The sequence below is a fragment of the Dunckerocampus dactyliophorus genome, chromosome 15, assembly GCF_027744805.1.
Source record: "Dunckerocampus dactyliophorus isolate RoL2022-P2 chromosome 15, RoL_Ddac_1.1, whole genome shotgun sequence".
In the NCBI taxonomy this organism is placed as follows: domain Eukaryota; kingdom Metazoa; phylum Chordata; class Actinopteri; order Syngnathiformes; family Syngnathidae; genus Dunckerocampus; species Dunckerocampus dactyliophorus.
The window spans coordinates 18,938,926-18,956,996 of record NC_072833.1 but is presented as its reverse complement, the minus strand read 5'-3'; the positions used below and the strand labels follow the sequence as shown (position 1 = coordinate 18,956,996).

Here is an 18,071-nt window from a genome sequence, read left to right as displayed (position 1 = left end):
AAGTGTGACTGTTGGGTTATGACAAACAATGCTTTATTTTGGGAGCATCATAGATAGGATAGGAAGTGTTTGCTTACTAAACAGCTTAGCAGAGCTTGCATGCGCCTACGACGGAGTGCTGGGGCCACATTGGAAAAAAAAAAGAAAAAGATTTTGAGAATAAAGTCACAACTTTTTTTCTCGTAAATGTATAAGGAAAAAAAGTTGTGACTTCATTCTCAAAATCTTTTTTAATATTACGAGAATAAATTCGTAAATTTCTGAGAATAAAGTCGTAATATTACGTGTTATACGTGTAGAGCAGCTCTTCAGGAAGGAAGAAAACTCTTTTCTTGCTTCAGGCAAGCTTTTTTTTATAACAGGGCAGCAAAAGAGAGCAGTGGAGCACAGATTAGCATGTCTCGCCCTTCTCACTTCCGTCTTCCTTACCCCACCACCTCCACATGCCAAAGGTCACACAAGTCCCCCCTTTTCATAGCTGTCTCAGGCAATGCCTGTAACATAAAGTTACAAGTTTTTTCTCGTAAATGTACAACTTTCTTCTTGAAATCTCATTATTTTAATACTTGTAACAGGCACTGACTGAGACGGCTATGAGAAGGGGGGACCTATGTGACCTTTGGCCTCGGGCAAAAGTCACAACTTTTTTTTCTCCCTACTAAATTTACGACTTTATTCTCGAAACCTCAGACTTTTTCTTTTTCCCAATACTCCCTAATACTCCGTCGTACCAGCCAAAGCTATCGATGTCGGGTGTCTTGTTTTTCCTCCATGAAATGGGAGCGTTACCTTGGTATTCCTGCCCTTAAAAAGGTGCTGTTTGTCATGGTTAGGTACCGCAATGGGGGCAGTTCAACGTTCCTGCTCAGCCATGACAGGTAGTTGTCGATAGCTTCTCAGATGCTGTGTGTATCTGTATGTGCGTGCACGCTACGAACACATGAGCCATGAGTGAGGTGAGAGCCATTAACACCACTCCCCCTTTTTGGCATCTATCTGTTTTCTGAAAACACAATTGGTAACAAATGCTAGCCGGTGGTGGTGCGCTTATATTTTTGGGTTGAAAAAAATGTAGCTTGGAGCCGAGGAGGCTTAGCACCTTCAAAATGAGCGAATCAACAGTGACTGTCCCATCTGGAAGGCAATCAATAACACCAGCCTGCCGCATCAGCAGTACAGATCAATCCTGTCAGCACTTGAATGCAACACTGCTTGATGCTCCGTAGTGAAAACTAGCAGGGAAAGCTTTACATCTCAAATTATTCCTGCACCTCTCTCTATGCACTCAATATATGCGGATGAAGTGGGGTGTCCTGGGGTTTTGATAATAGGTTTTTGGGAGCACACCAACTGTGCCATGTGCCTCAAATAAGCTGCCACATGCTCCCCCTATCCCCATGTATGGAGGCTGCTTCAGTCATTGTTGAATTAAATGTGAATTTAAATCTAAAAGAGTGGAAGGAGGTGATTTTATCTGTTAATTACAAACTCCCATGTTGACAGTCAAGGAGGTAATGAATCCCACAAACAGGCTCAAACCCACCCAGGGGAGACACATATCAGACCCAAGTCTCCAGAGTAGATGGAGGTGCTGGAAAGTGGATCAGAGCGACACAACACTTCATCCACTTTGATAATTACGGTCCACTCCAATGTCTGGAACGAGATGTTTTTTACTAAATGACATGGTGTAATGGTCTATGTTTGTTTTTGTGACCACATTGTGCTGGGGGATACTGCAGTGGATGTCATGTGGCAGCAGCAGAGGCAGGAGATAGAAATCAATACAAAACTTCACCAAAAGCTTTCCTCCTGTTGTTGAGCATGAAAATGTATCATTTTACCCCCAATGCCTCAATGTTCACAAATGTTTTTAAAGCTTGCCATGCCACACGTTACAGAATACATTATTTATATATTCCCTTGACAGGAACAATCTATGATTGTTCATAGATAAGTAAAAGGTAAATAAAAGCAGCCATGTTTGGGTTTTTGCTCAATGCAGCAGCATGGCCAGCATATACAAACATTGTGTGCTTTCGCCTTTTTGTCCCTGCTTGTGTCGACTTGCCCTGTGTGAGTTCAAGTTTCATCTTACAGGTAAGGATTTGTCCTTTCTTTCCTTCCCACTCGACTGTGATAAATTTGTGCTGGTCATCGTCGCAAGGGAGAAGCTATCTTTTAACTTCAAGATGCCACCTTTGTCTGCAGACCTTTCCATGGGAAAAAAAATCCACGTTTGACTTCTAAGTGATCTGATCCTTAAAACAAGCCTGGCAATTACATAGGGTGTCATTCTGGGGATTCTGGGGATCTGGGAACATAATCAATGCATGACACTCAAATGTGGATGTACCCAAAGGCAATAAGATATTGTACCTTGAGAATGCAGCCTAAATGTGCTTCCTTTGATTCAGAGGCTCTGAATTGAGGGAGCACACACAAGCCATCAATTCCAAATCTGTTGAAGAAGATCAATAAATAGCTCAGTTAGGCGCCATTCTAGGAATTTTTGCATCAAAATGGCAAATGAAATCAATTCCATGAGCTCAAATGTGTAACAAAACACAAAAGTCTCACAAGTAACCCACTGACCTGCTTTCACCGAGGCTACTTCTTTTTGGGCAAATGGCTCCCTCCACTGCTCACATTAGTCACTGCAACCGGAAGTCCTCAGTTTGCAAGTCCGTGATATGGAAGCCCGTTTCCGCCACTGAAAAAACCCGCTGGTAAATCATAATTTTTGAAATTATGAGATTAAAAAAATCACAAATTTGAAATAGGAAGGCTATAATTATGAGATAAAATGTCGAAATTATGAGATACAATCTGCGCATGTGCCGAGTGCCATTGACGAAGGCTCCAGTGAAGAAGGCGGCACATGCGCAGTTTTTATCTCATTATTTTTTCTCTCATAATTTCGATTTTTTTATCTCATAGTTATGAGTTACCATTGGGATATTTTTTCTTTCAGTGTCGGAAAAGAGCTTCCGTTGTTATCCAAGATTAAGTTGTTAAAAATTAATTAAACACATACCTACACTGGAATTGGTTCGCGTTTGTGTTAAATCTCGGTTAAACTTTAAATTTTTGTTGCGTCACCTAAACAGTTGTAATTGTGACGCTAGCGTTTAAGTTGTCAGGCTAGAGTTATTGCAAATGCAGGAAGTGGTTGAATTGAATAGCAAAACAGGCAATTTGATTTCTTTCCAATAAAATATTACATTTATGCGAATAAAGTTAAATAGAGCTTGTCAATGAATAGTTATCTTTAACCTTAATGGAGCTTTCTTCTCACTTCACAGAAGTTGTATGGCTTTTATTCTGAAACTAAGAACGGATTTTTGTTTGTTTCCATGTTGGCGTGACGTCGCAGGTAATATAAATGGTTATTGCCTAGTTTACATTCAGTACTAGTGGTCGATTGGAGCAGACATGTCCCTGAGCGGAATTGAAAGACTCCAGAAATGGCTCTTCCATGCAGTTATGGGGGTGTTCTTCATGCTGTTTCGGCTTTTGTCACACCGGACGAGTTCCGGTTGTGTGAAGAAGCTGCCGCCTATCAGCCACCCGCTCGTTAAAGTGTCTGCGACGCAACTCGCCAGAAAGATCCGACGGAGAGAGGTGACTGTCGGCTAAATGGGTTTGGGTGAAAATAATTGTCGAGCTTCACATTGCACGGCATAACGTTCAGTCCTGCAGCCATAGATCCAACAACAAACTCCTCATTTTTATTCATTCCTACTTGTGTTTTTGCACACAGCATCATTGGATAGCTGTACTTTTTTGTGGTTTACAACATAATCCTAATATCTGAATGAAGAATTTAAAGCCAATAAGTACTCATCTCTTTGCTGCGTTAATGTCACATGCTATCTGTATAACGTGCGTGTGTGTGTGTGTGTGTGTGTGTGTGTGTGTGTGTGTAGGTGTCCAGTGTTGAGGTGGTCCAGGCTTATATTGACAGGATCCAGGAAGTCAACCCTCTCATCAATGCTGTTGTCAAAGAAAGGCAAGATTGAGTGGCATTATTAGGGCCGGAGCACCGAGTTATCGTGGTGCAAAGGCCCTTTTGAAACTGCTCTTTGTTGTTGTTGTTATTATTATTATTATTATTATTATTATTATTTAGGGCTGTCAAATATTTAAAAATTGTAATCAAATTAATCAGTTTTCAAATAAATTCATGATTAATCAGCATTTGCCACTGTGAAATATGCCCACTTTTACTATATTTATTTCGGTGATGAGAAACGTAGTTCCGGTTAGTTGTTAGGGTTACTTAAGTAAAGAGTTTGGCTTTTCAAAACGATATGCGTTCAAAAGAGGAATACATTTGCATGACAAAAATGCCTCCTCGAAAAAAATCAGACCTCAGAAATCGCTCTGTTTTACTTTCTCTGACTTCGTATCGATGCGAGCTATCGGTTGTCCGTTGTTGTGGATGTAATGAAGATGCATCCAACGCGAGCATCGCAGCCATCTTGTGTACATGTGTGTTCTGCAGCAGATGAAGATGCGAGGGTCGCAGCCACTCTTTAGAACGCATATTGTTTTGAGAAGCCAAACTCTGTACTTAAGTAACCCCAATAACGAATCCGAACTACGTTATTAATCACTGAAATCCGACCAGAACTGGGCTCACGGGACCAAGTGGGGTGTAAGTCGCCTGTTGACACACTATACTGCTGATGGGGAAGTCATACGACTTAATGTAAAAAAATCTGAACTATCCCTTTTAAATTGCGAACAATATGCATGTAAAGCACACGTGGTGGGTGTGGCATTGTGGTGATGGTTCTGTCTTCGCCATTGACCATCAAGTGTCATAACTTGAATGCAGATGGTCACATCTCATCAGAAATGTATACGGTCAGTAAGAATCCAAGCCCGGACAATATGGTGCAGCTCCCAAATGAGACCACCTCAGATTGACTAGCTAGCACACACAATAAGTTTTGAACAATTATCTCCCGCGACACATTTCACAGATCTTCACGAACTTTGGTGGAGACATCCGGGCGCACAAAAAAGTGTCAAGAACCCATGTTTGAAAAAGGAAGTCGACCGCTTTGATTTGAAGCGGCTATTTTGCGGCGAAAACAAGGGGTCATACTTTGACGAACTTTTCCTAGGGACTCCTGGAGAAAATTAGGCCACATGAAAATCACAGATACTCGACAGATGGGCGGTGATAAATTGCAAACCAATTTAGCTTACGTCAGGGCTGCCCGTTGCGTTGATCGGTCGATCGCATAAACATTGACATTAAGGTCCCCTCCTGATTCTCTGGTGCTCCACCGTGACAAAGATTAAGTGGTTAACAGACGTCTCAAGGTACACCAAGGCTACGTTCACACTTCAGGGTATGATGCCCAATTCTGATTTTTTGTTTAAATCCGATTTTTTTTATGTGGTTGTTCACATTACTGAACAAATGCGACTTGTTAATGTAAATGCGAAGTGTCGGGAAAGTGACGTGCATGTGCAAAAGCACGACATCACTCAAATTTCCGTGTGTTCACAGAAGTAAAGATTGCTGCAGTGTGTGCTCAAGTGATGTGCGATACCATTGATTTAATTTCCAACCCGATACTGGGTAAAATTCCGGCTGGTATCGGCGATGCCGGTCTGATACTACATGCAAATTCACCGAACCCTGAAGTACTGTATATTGAGGTAGTGGGGTGATTTACAATATAGCCAAGCTAATGTACAACACTCCTCCCTGAGCTACCACATTACCGTGGTGGAGCAGTTTGCGTGTCCCGATGATCCTAGGAGCTAAGTTGTCAGGGGGTTTTATGCCCCTGGTAGGGTCACCCACAACAAACACGTCCTCGGTGAGGGGCCAGACAAAGTGTAGCTCAATAGACCTCTATGATGATGAAAAACATTGGACCACGTTTTCCCTTGCCTGGACGTGGGTCACCGGGGCCCCCCTCTGGAGCCAGGCCTGGAGGAGGGGCACGATGGCAAGCGTCTGGTGGCCGGGCCTATGCCCATGGGGCCCGGCTGGGCACAGCCCGAAGAGACAAAATGGGTCCCCCCTCCAATGAGCTCACCACTTATGGGAGGGGCCAAAGGGGTCGGTCGCAGAGTGAGCTGGGTGGCAGCCGAAGGCGGGGACCTTGGCGGTCCGATCCTCGGCTACAGATACTAGAGCTCTGGGACATGGAATGTCACCTCTCTGGTAGGGAAAGAGCCTGAGCTGGTGCATGAGGTTGAGAACTTCCGGCTAGATATAGTCAGACTCACCTCAACGCATAGCAAGGGCTCTGGAACCAGCCCTCTTGAGAGGGGATGGACTTTGTTCCACTCTACAGGCGACTTGCAGGGGTGGCAATTCTTGTTGTGCCCCAGCATGTGGCCTGCATGTTGGAGTTTAACCCGGTGAACAAGAGGGTAGTTTCCCTCCACCTTCAATGGGGGGACGGGTCCTGACTGTTGTTTGTGCTTGTGCACCAAACAGCAGTTCAGAATACCCATCTTTTTCGGAGTCTCTAGAGGAAGTACTGGAGAGTGCCCCTTCAGGCGATTCGGTTGTTCTGCCGGGGGACTTCAACGCTCACGTTGGCAGTGACAGTGAGACCTGGAGAGGCGTGATTGGGAGGAACGGCCTCCTGATCTGAACCTGAGCGGTGCTTTGTTATTGGACTCACAGATTGTCGATAACAAACACTATGTTCAAGCATAAGGGTGTCCACATGTGCACTTGGCACCAGGACACCCTCGGCCGCACTTCCATCATTGACTTTGTGGTGGTATCATCAGACTTGCGGCCATATGTTTTGGATGCTCGGGTGAAGATAGGGGCGCAGCTGTCAACTGATCACCACCTGGTGGTAAGTGGGCTCCGATGGTGGGGGAGGATGCCAGTCAGACCTGGCAGGCCCAAACGTATTGTGAGGGTCTGCTGGGAACGACTGGCAGAGTCCCCTATCAGAAGGAGTTTCAACTCCCACCTCCGGGAGAGCTTCGACCATGTTCCGAGGGAGGTGGCGGACACAAACCTCGGACATGGGAGGAGTTTGGAGAAGCCATGGAGAACGACTTCCGGACGGCTTCGAAGAGATTCTGGACCACCATTTGGCGTATCAGGAGGGGGAAGCAGTGCATAGTCAACACCATGTATGGTGGGGATGGTGTGCTGCTGGCCTCGACTCGGGATGTTGTGAATCGGTGGAAAGAATACTTCGAAGACCTCCTCAATCCCACCGACACGGCTTCCTATGAGGAAGCAGAGCCTGGGAACTCCACTGTGGGCTCTCCTATCTCTGGGGCTGAGGTTGCTGAGTTTGTCAAAAAGCTCCTCGGTGGCAGGGAGCCGGGGGTGGATGAGATCCGCTGCTGTGGGCATGTCTTGGTTGACACAACTCTGCAGCATTGTGTGGACATCGGGTGCAGTACCTCTGGATTGGCAGACCGGGGTGGTGATTCCCCTTTTTAAGAAGGGGGACCGGAGGGTTTGTTCCAACTATCGTTGAATCACACTCCTCAGCCTCCCTAGTAAGGTTTATTCAGGGGTACTGGAGAGGAGGATCCGCTGGACAGTTGAATCTCGGATTCAGGAGGAGCATTGTGGTTTTCGTCCTGGTTGTGGAACTGTGGACCAGCTCTACACTCTCAGCAGGGTCCTTGAGAGTGCATGGGAGTTTGCCCAACCAGTCTACATGTGTTTTGTAGACTGGTTTAATTAATTATCTTTATTGTCATATTGAATTGAATTGTGAATTGTTGAATTATCCATCCACCCATTTTTTTTTATAGCGCTTCTCTTTAGGGTCACGGGGGCATGCTGGAGCCTATCTCAGCTGACTTCGGGCGACAGGCGGGGTACTTGTTGAATTATATCAACTATATTACCTGTAAACTTTTAAATTTACATGACTTTTAACATGTGAAATACTATCCATCCATCCATCCATTTTCTATACCGCTTCATCCTCATTAGGGTCGCGGGGGCATGCTGGAACCTATCCCAGCTGACTTCGGGCGAAAGGCGGGGTACACCCTGGACTGGTCATGTGAAATACTAATCATTAGTATTTAGTAAAGTAGTTTCAAAGTTTACCGATTAGGTTTGATATGTTTTATAGTAAGAGAGACCATGCCAACTTGCATGCTGAAAAAGTGCGTGCATCCCGGATATGTACAAAAATACTCATATTCATACTGTAAATATATTACACATTCATATATTTTCGATGTTTGTAGTAGGAGGTAGATCTTTGGGACTTAGTCATTTTAAAAGTAGCTTGCAGGGCTGAAAAAGTGTGAGGACCCCTGGCCTAAGCTATAGGATGTAGGTAGAGACTTGCCAAATGACACGAAACTCAAATAACTCAACTCTACAAGGTCAGGCTTCTACAATAATTGGTGTGTATGATGTAGACCAGTGGTCCCCAACCCCCCGGTCATTTGGTACCGGGCCGCGCAGAAAGAAAAAATAATTTCCATTATTTCATTTTTTTTTTTATGTTTTATTTTGAAAAGTGGCCGATTCTCTGTTACATCCGTCTCACTTGACGCATGTCCATTGTGCGTGTGCTAACTTTATCTCATGCCGCACAGATAGACTACTACTGTATTTTTACCATTTTGCTTTCACCTCATATTTGGTGTCAATTGCTGATACTATGTGTGTGGAATGCATAAAGGTAAGTTTTGATGACTTATTGAGTGCTAATGTGCACATTTGTTTCAAGTTAATTCATGCTAGCGCACTGCCTTTTACCACACACGTCAAACAGCGATGTAATAATCTCTCTGGAAAAACTTGAACTGCACTTGAACTGGTGGATGGTGGGTCGGCATTCATTTTGTGCTTTTAATTTGATGTTATTCATGTCTTAGTTTTACACAATACATAATAAAATTTAATTTAATTTAAAATTATAACAGTCATAACTCCCTTTCACATGGTCAGATCATCTTGAAATGTTTTATGGTTTGTTAGGTCACCCTCTAGGTTGTGACTGTGTGTATAAATCGACTCAGTTGGCGCCCCAACTGGATAAATATTATACACGTTAACATTCTACTTAAGGCGCCTCGATTTTTTGAAACTAGGGATACTGGCGTCGAGTCCCACATGCCCGCCGACTTTCGTAAACCTCGAGTTGTGTGGGGGTGCGAGGACATGTTCAATGCTGCTCGCAACTTTAATTCAATGTGAGGTTTGAACTGGCAAAATACCCCTTTTTTCTTCACTGTAAAGGTTTTCCGCCGCACTCCAGGAAGCGGCGCATGTCGACAAGCTGATCAATGAGGAACCAGGAGGAGAGGAGGTTCTGGAGGACCGTTTGCCGTTCCTCGGAGTGCCTCTCTCAGTCAAGGAGTCCTTTGGCCTTCAGGGTAAAGCAATGGAGTGTGTTGATATACAGTATTTGTCAAAATTAAACAACCCGAAATTAGGAAATTATACAGAAAATAAAGAAAAAATGTGTGTGGTCCAACCCCCCTGTGGAGGTGAAATACGACCAACTTCATCATGCATCACATGGGAAACTCCCACGGGACGACAAGCAGCCATTACCTATAACAGAAAAGAGTTAACTGCACATCTGTATATGAAAATGTTGGGCAGACAATATACTGATATATGCATATGTGGCCTATGCGGGATTTCCACAAACTCTGATTCTGTTTGATGGGAAGATTCCATGGCTTCTGTCATCTCCGCAAAAAATTTCACCGGAGCTCCAGCACTTCGGCCGAGGTAGCTGGTAGAGGGGAACTGATTTGACCTTTTCCGATATTTAATCTTCTATCCACTTTTCCTCGAGCTTGAATGCTCCTGAGATAGGCTACAACACCAGTGGCTTTGGTGGATTGAGTGAGTGAGGTTGAGGTGCCTGCAGGTGGAATGGACAGCTTGTTCAGTAGGTGCAAAGACACTCTCCATGGGAGACATCAAGGCGTTTCCAGGCTAGCCATGAGACATTGCCAGGCAGACTTTGCCTTCCGGCTCAGCTCTCTCTTCACGACAGTCCAGTACATCGACCACATTACTGCAGAAACTGAGGCAATTTGCCTGTTGATCTCACGCTTCCAGCCTTCCCTCATTCATGAACAAGACCATGGGATACTTGAACTCCTCCACCTGGGGCAACACCTCACTCCCAACCCAAACGGTGAAATCCACCCTTGTTCGTCTGAGAACCAGGGCCTCAGATTGCGAGATGCAGAATCTCATCCCAGAAGCTTCACATTCAGCTGCAAACCGCCCCAGGCATGAAATGCAGAGTATTCAAATCAAAACGTACTGAGGGAAGGAGCAAGTATTGGCCTTCGACCAGCCATTGTGCAGAAGACAGTAAAACCCCAGTGAAGTGTATGGCGTGTGACAGCGACCGACATGACACAACAATGCACTTTGGCCCACCACCTCAAGCCCCCACTTCTACTGAGCCTACTCCCGCAGTAAACAATGGCGGGGAGAAAGAACCAACTGTCACTGACATTGCAGTAAAATCACAATGTACCAAAGTGTGTGGCCCAGGGCAAATAGGCAGATCCTTTTCAAAAATATGTCTGGTCTGAGTGTACTGTCAAGGTCAACGTGAAAAAGCAGCAAACATCTACATAATTCTAGATTACCAACGTAACTGTTCATTGGTCCATTCAGACTCCCAACCCGAAGGATGCAATCCACCCTTTTACAGCTTAGAACCATGGCCTCATATTGGAGGTGCTTAGACTCATGCCAGAAGATTCACACTCACATCATCTATGAATAGCAAAGACAAGAGAATCGTTGACAAATTGCAGCCTTGGCGGAGGCCATTCTTCACCGGGAACAGGTGTGACTTACTGTTGGAAATGTGAACCAGGCTCCTGCTCTGGTTGTACAAAGAATGGCACGTACTAGCGTGCCACCAACCCCATACTTCCGATGCATCCCCCTAAGGACACCACGTGGGACATGGTCAAATGCCTTTTCCAAGTCCATAAAGCACATGTGGACCAGTTGGACAACCTCCAATGAACCCTCCAGTACCCTTGCAAGGGTGTAGAACTGGTTCAGTGTTCTGCAACCACGACAAAAACTACATTGCACCTCCGGTAGCTGAGGTCGTACCCTTCTCTCCAGCACCCTGCAAGAGACTTTTCCAGGGAGGCTGAGGAGTGTGATCCCCCTGTAGTTGGAACACACCCTCCGGTCACCCTCCTTGGTCACCCTCCTTGAAAAGGGGGACCACCACCCTGGTATCCCCATCTAGTGTAGTGTTCCCGCAATGTTGAAGAGATGTGTTAACCAAGACAGTCCCACAACATCCAGACCTTTGAGAAATCTAGGGCAAAACTCATTTGCTACTCGGAGCTTTGCCACTGAGGAGTTTTTTGACTAACTCGGATATCTCAGACACGGTGGTGGACAGGTCTGCATTTGTGGCCTTAGATTCTGCTTCTTCTAATTGATGGTATGTTAGCAGAATTGACAAGGGCCTCAACGTATTCCTTCCACCGCCTGACTATATCCTCAGGTAGACCTTCCGTCCCCACTGTAAACTGTGGACTGGGCCAGTTCCCCTTTCTGAGGCATTGGATGGTTTGCCAGAACATCACGGCCAGCCGAAAATCGTGTTCCTTGGCCTCACCAAACTTCTCCCACACCTGAATTTTTGCCTCGACCACCGCCGAAGCCGCATGCTGCTTTGCCTGCTGATACAGAGAGGAAGACAGTGAGACAGGTGAAAGTTGTCGTATCTGGCATCTACAGTATGTGTGGGTTCAAAACAGATGGCAAGGCGTATTCCACTTGCAAGGGGCTTTTATAAGCAACTTTAGCAGCAACTCTGACGTTTGGGCTCACTTGGGCAACACTTCCCCATCCGGTAAAGTCCGGCCTTCAAATACAAGCCATGCTAGTAAAATAACACAGTTTACGCCACAAAAGTGATGGGACAGAAGTGAGATTCCTACCTTAGCCTGACGAAAATTTCTGTGTCTGGACCTATTTGAATTTTAGTTGAATAACCCTGATTTAGATAGTAGGCCGTTCCAGACACGGACTAATATGGCATAGCATAGCCCAGTTGCTAAGAGCATCTTAATGAGCTTCTAACGAAAGTATGCTAAGCTATCTACGTACATTATTTACACTTGTCATGGTACAGGGGACATTTTATGTTTTGGCCCTTGAGTTGTATTCAAAATAAAAATAAAGCAAGAAAATAAAGAGATTTAAAAAAATATATTCCGTTTAGATTTGTCCACTATTTGAAAGATTAGTTGTAAAAAATGTGTCGTTAGTGGCAGCACTAGTAATAAAGTATGTGGTCTTAAAAAGTCTTAAATTTGACTTGTTGAAACCTGCAGAGACCCTGAATAAAGCGCAGGTAGAGGGGTGACCGTTTTCTAACACATATGTCTTGTGTGTGTTTAATGTGGGTTTCTGTGCGTTTCAGAGACACACATCTCTGTTCAGTCTCTGAGTGAAAGGGCCATTTACTTGCTGTTGGACTTCGTGGACCCTAAGTATGTCTCTTCCCAGTAATATGAGGATTTCTGAATTAGGGTCAAGCTCTGGAATGTATGGAGCAATTTCTGTGAGGGGTGGGCATGCGCAGCGTCTTGCGATGAGATTTTAGTGCGGTCGTTCAGTATTTCATTTTACTCAATAAGTGGTGGAAGCAGGGCACCAGTTTTCCCGTGTGGAAGCCTGCAGTTTTGTGGCCGAATGTCTCAATAGGCCTGGCACAGGTTTTTAGCTTATAGGCGATCGGCTGGCTTTCTATTTTGGACAGTTCATAAAAGTCTGAACAGACCAGTGAACGGTTAATTTGGTCATCCAGAAATGCATACACTGCTTTTTCCACATTGACCTTGGTAGTACACTCGGACCACACAGATTGTTGAGCGATATCTGTCCAACCATCAGTGGGTTCCTTCTCCCCGCCATCGTTTGCTGGGGGGGGGTAGGTCTAGTAGAGCTAGGGCCTTGAGGTTGTGTATTAAAGTGCATTGCGGTGTTGTGTTGGTCGGGTCATGCCCCAGACACTTAACTGGGGCTTTCCAGTCTTTTGCTAAATGGCTGGTTGAAGTACAACATTTGAAACAGATGCCATTTTTTGAAAGAATAGTGTACCTTTTCTCAATACGTTTTGCTCTGAATATCCTGCATGATTTCGTTTTGAATGGGGCAGTTTTTACCTCGTCCGTATATTGTCTTTGGTGGTGGATTTGTAGGTGAGTTTGTTGGCGTTCTCATTCCTATTCAAATTTTCCAAAGAGTAACTTTTGGGGCAGGGTACACGCTGGACTGGTCGCAAGCCAGTCGCAGCTACATATGTATGTACGGTATGTCTGAACTTTTAATGAATTACTTTACTATGAATTTCTCACAGGGCTATTTTCAACCAGTGTATAAATATCAAACCACTAAGGAGTACACGTTTAACATATGATTATTATTTTTGAAAACCTCATGAAAAAACAATTACACATATCCTGTTGTTTATGTGTTGGAGGGGGTCTTATGATGCAGAATAGACAATGTAAGTTAACCATGTTATTGAGTTCCTACTACGCTGCGTGCAATATATCAAACAAGTTCGGTGAATGGAGTACACAACCTCAGGTTAGCTGGATATTTGAGTTGGGTCGATGAAAAAGCTGCAGATTGCTCATCTACACAGAAACAACCAGCTGGCGTTTTCAGATGTTCCCACTCTGGATGCCGTTTCACGGCACCCATGAACGCAGTTTCTGTGTGGATGAGAGGCTGAAACGATCAAATACTTTGTTTTGACCTGAAAACGTTTCTGTGTGGATAGCCCCTGTATGTGTGATACATTTACACCTGTATCATATACACCCCAGATACAACAGTTAGCATGCAGAAATATGGTGGTAAAAAAATCAGTATATTGATTTGATCATGTGTATGTGTGCTTGAGCTTGCTATTTCCTGGTCAAACATGTAACTTTAAGAGCATTTGCACCAAAACATTACTGCAAAGTAGGCTGGGAACAGGACGTGCTCCCAGCGACGCTACAATAAAAAAAAACCATATGCTAGCATGCATGCGGCAGCAGGAGCAAAACTGAGTTCGGTTGTACTTAACTGAAGTATTTTATCAGTTATCAGTTATTATTAAGCCTCTAGCTTCCTTTTAGTAAGTAAAAACCTTGACTATGATTGCACTACATTGTCATGTAGATCTACAAAGTACACTTGGAAGAACAAGAGGTGAATAAATGTATTGCAACTGATGTGAAACTGATGAGGGGTAGGATTAAATGAGCTTTGCTTCTTACTACTCCTTTTTGGACATGCAAAATTGTGAATTGTACTATGTGATGTGCTACTGTTTGACTCATGCATTTTCAGGATTAAAACCATGAACCATGATAATAACAAGCCTAGTAGTGCTGTACAACTTTTATCAGCAGTCCGCAGTGCCCTCTACTGGTCAACATTATTATTATTTTTTTTCCCATTTAAAAATTTTTTTTCCCTCTACTGGTCAACATTCAAACTGGACGCCAACCTGTCTATAGAGGCCACCTGTCTATAGCGGCCACTTTTGTAGACTCCCTCTAGTGGCCGCTATAGACAAGTTTGACTGTATTTCCAAATTTATCCTTTCACTTAGGATGAGTCTGAATAAATGATTTAGTAACCCATACTGGACTACTAGCATAAAACAAACTAGTTTAAATGTCTTGAAGACGTTTGAACTGCACATTTGTATATGACATTTCTGTGCAGACAAAATATTGATACATGTGGGTGAGGCTTCTGCGTTTGATTCTGTGTTGATAGAACGCTTCACTTGCTTGTCTCATTCCCTCTGGCCCTTTTTGCTTCTGCAGAGCTTGTAGAGAATAAAAGCACGTTTCCAAATAAGAGTCTGTATGTATAAATGAACTGACACTTGCATGTGAGGCAGAACAATTTCTATGGGTGGCCCTCAATGTAAGCTAACTCTTTGACTGTTGAACCTCCTTTTACTTTATTGTTGTTGCCCCTGCATCAGGCATGCCCTTCACAACGGGCATCATTTCCAGGCGTGGAGTCGTGGCCACTGCTGACGCCCCCCCTGTGGCCCTGATGAAGCGGGCAGGAGCCATCCCACTGGGTGTGACCAACACCAGCGAGGGGTGCATGTGGGCTGAGTCGAACAACCACCTGTACGGCATCACCAGCAACCCGTACAACCTGGAGAGGATACCAGGAGGCAGCTCAGGTTAGCAGGCTTTAAATGGATCAATCCTTTTACATACAATTGTGATTTTCTTTTTTATGTTGCTCTCCATCAGGTGGAGAGGGTAGCTTGCTGGCTGCGGCAGGTGCAGTCATTGGGATGGGCTCGGACATTGGCGGCAGCATCCGCATACCCTGCTTCTTCAATGGAATATTTGGCCATAAGACCACCCCTGGTAAGACAACCAAGCAAACACATCACTCGAACGCACCATAACCCTTCTTACTCCTGCAGGTGTTGTGTCAAATGACAACCAGTACCCTCCAGCCACGGGCAGACATGCCGAGTACTTAAGCAGTGGGCCCATGTGCCGCTACGCAGAGGACCTGCTGCCCATGCTGAGAATCATGGCGGGACCGAACGCTCACATGTGAGAGAGTCCATGTTTGCATGACTTCCTGTATGTATCCTAACACTTCAGTGCACAGGCTGTCCTTGAGTGAGAAGGTGGAGTTGAAGAAGCTGCGGTTCTTCACCATCCCGGATGATGGAGGCTCTATTCTGACCAGCCCGGTCAGCCAAGAGCTCAAACAGATCCAGAGGATGGTGAGCGGGGGTCATGTGATCACTCATAGCATTTAAAAGGTCCCATATTATAAATAAGCAATAGTGTATTGGAAGCGTGTTGTCTAATACCAAGCCTCGATGCTGGAATAGAGACATTTTTAAAGTTTACTTTTAGTAAACCCTACTGGGAACACGCTGTTTTGTTTGTAGCTTTAATGCTAGTGAGCTGTGTTTGTCCACACGTCTCCAAGAAGCACTTTTGTGTCCTTTTTATGCACTTTTTACATAGCGTGTAACGCCGCACATGGCAAACAATAGAAATGCTCAAACTTACATTTGTACTGTAGCTGATTGATAGATATCGGCAGGCTTTATTTCAAGATGTGTAGCGAAGCCTTTTTTTTTCTTTTTCAAAGTGGTGGGCATATATACACAGGCCGGGCTCATCTTCATTGGTATCATCTTTATGAGGAAGGGTGTTTTTCCTTCAGGATGTCATGAAAAGGTGCAACTTCAAAAGCGATGTAAATAGGTTTTCAGTACGTTTCTCACGTTTGGTGCTCATTACCAGGCTCTAGGAAGGCATATTCCTGTTAGAACATTCTTAAAAAGTAGGGCTGTCACAACATCTTGCGAGATTAAAACGTGGCAAGATTTCTCATTTAGAAAAAAAATAGGCCTGGGACGACATTGCCGTGTGCATGCATGTCTGTTTTCCTCATGTACCGCCTGCAAACAGGCAGAAAGAGGATTCACTCTGTACATTGGTTTCAGCACCTCGGGGCGTTTCCTCCATAGAACAGCATAAACTGTGAGTCCTTCTGTCAGTCATACAGTCTCATTGTCTCAGTGGATGGAGGTGGGGCTGGTAGCATACACACAGTGCAGACGAGTGTAGCCTTGTGAGGAGCAATGCAAGGTAGTAGATTGCAATATATTGTCATTAATATTTAATCATTGTACTTTTCTTAAAAGTATGGTTAAAATCTCGTCTTGTCTCGTCCCGTGACACCCCTATTAAAAAGTCACTTTTGCATAAGAAGAGACAGAACTCTCACGTTTCTTTCCTCAGGTGGTGGAACGTCTGGAAGCGGATCTCGGGGTGACAGTCCAAGAGGTGCACTTCCCAGAGCTCCGACATGGCTTCCAGATCTGGGACACCTTCATGGGGCTTCCTGGCAAAGATGGCAAGGTGTGAGGAGACGACACTCTTAACCTTAAATGGGACATGTACACTAGATGTGTTCTCCTGCAGCCTCCTGTTCCCTTCGCTGAGCTGCTGGGAGAGGCGGGCCGCCCAGTGTGGCCTTTGTGGGAGCTCCTGAAACGCATGATGGGCAAATCAGAACACACCGTTGCCGCCATTGGTGAGTGTCAGTATTTTTATTTTTTTTTAATCAAACACTTAAATTAATGTGCATGTGGGGCCTACAGGTCTGACTTTGGTAGAGAAGATGCACGTGTCCAAACCATCCACTTCCCTTATCCAGATGAAGGAGAAGCTCCAGAAGGAAGTGGAGGAGCTGCTGGGGACTGATGGAGTGTTTCTTTACCCATCACACCCCAGAGTGGCCCCCAAACACCACCACTGTCTTTTTAGACCCTTTGACTTCGCCTACACTGGTAGTGTAGCACAGTATTCTAATTACTCTTTGATTGTCTTTCAACAAGTAAAATCATATCCCCCCCCCCCCCCCCCCCCCAATTCTTAGGGATCTTAAATATTCTTGGCCTACCCATCACCCAGTGCCCTTTGGGGCTTAACGAGGAGGGTCTCCCCCTGGGTGTTCAGGTAGTGACGGGGAAGCTGCAGGATCGTCAGTCCCTGGCCGTGGCACTCTACCTGGAGAAGTCCTTTGGAGGCTGGAGGGAGCCCGGGAGCAACTAGAGCCTCCTCCCACCAGATGAATGCCACAATGGGATCTTTCAATTGCTACTAAAATCTTTGAAATTATTTCATGCTCTTTTCCAACTGCTTCCAAAATGTGTTTTTGAAAATAATCACATGGGGGGGGGTTGGTTTATCAAGGTAAACATTGGTGCTTTAGTTTGTGACTATTATTAGTTAGAAAAAAATGAAAGGGAAAAAAAATTAATGAATTAATGTTGCAAAGGGAATGGAAGGCATGTATTTTTTAAAGTCTTAGGTGCTGATATATCGACTGTAGTGCCACTTAATGCTGCAACTCTCCTCAATCACATAATAAAAATATCTCAATTGCTTCATTTTTTTGTAATACAACCCATAGGGGGCGACAAATGTCAAAAGCCATGTGGTGTCCCTTCCCCCCCACGACTCCTAGTGGTCAATGTTTGGAGGGTTGCCATGGCCAGACTGGACAAGGCGCT

At 44.7% G+C, this 18,071-nt stretch overlaps 1 protein-coding gene across 1 annotated transcript; it reads left to right on the top strand.

The window, feature by feature from the left end:
* Positions 1 to 3,364: 3,364 nt before the first annotated feature.
* LOC129168468 (fatty-acid amide hydrolase 2-B-like) lies at positions 3,365 to 17,939 on the top strand. The gene is made up of 11 exons (XM_054753780.1): positions 3,365 to 3,624; positions 3,930 to 4,012; positions 9,221 to 9,357; positions 14,988 to 15,197; positions 15,271 to 15,390; positions 15,450 to 15,585; positions 15,644 to 15,761; positions 16,795 to 16,914; positions 16,978 to 17,089; positions 17,157 to 17,345; positions 17,435 to 17,939. Exons 1-11 carry the CDS (start codon positions 3,436 to 3,438, stop codon positions 17,608 to 17,610), a joined length of 1,590 nt encoding a protein of 529 aa, XP_054609755.1. The 5' UTR covers positions 3,365 to 3,435; the 3' UTR covers positions 17,611 to 17,939.
* Positions 17,940 to 18,071: the final 132 nt, after the last annotated feature.

What these genes read in the sequence shown, in the direction of transcription:
- LOC129168468 (XM_054753780.1), top strand. Translation starts at nt 3,436, where the DNA reads ATGTCCCTGAGCGGAATTGAAAGACTCCAGAAATGGCTCTTCCATGCA. An exon ending in GGAGTCCTTTGGCCTTCAGG is followed by an intron (nt 9,358 to 14,987) that starts GTAAAGCAATGG and finishes CCCCTGCATCAG; the next exon opens with GCATGCCCTTCACAACGGGC. An exon ending in CTTTGACTTCGCCTACACTG is followed by an intron (nt 17,346 to 17,434) that starts GTAGTGTAGCAC and finishes CCCAATTCTTAG; the next exon opens with GGATCTTAAATATTCTTGGC.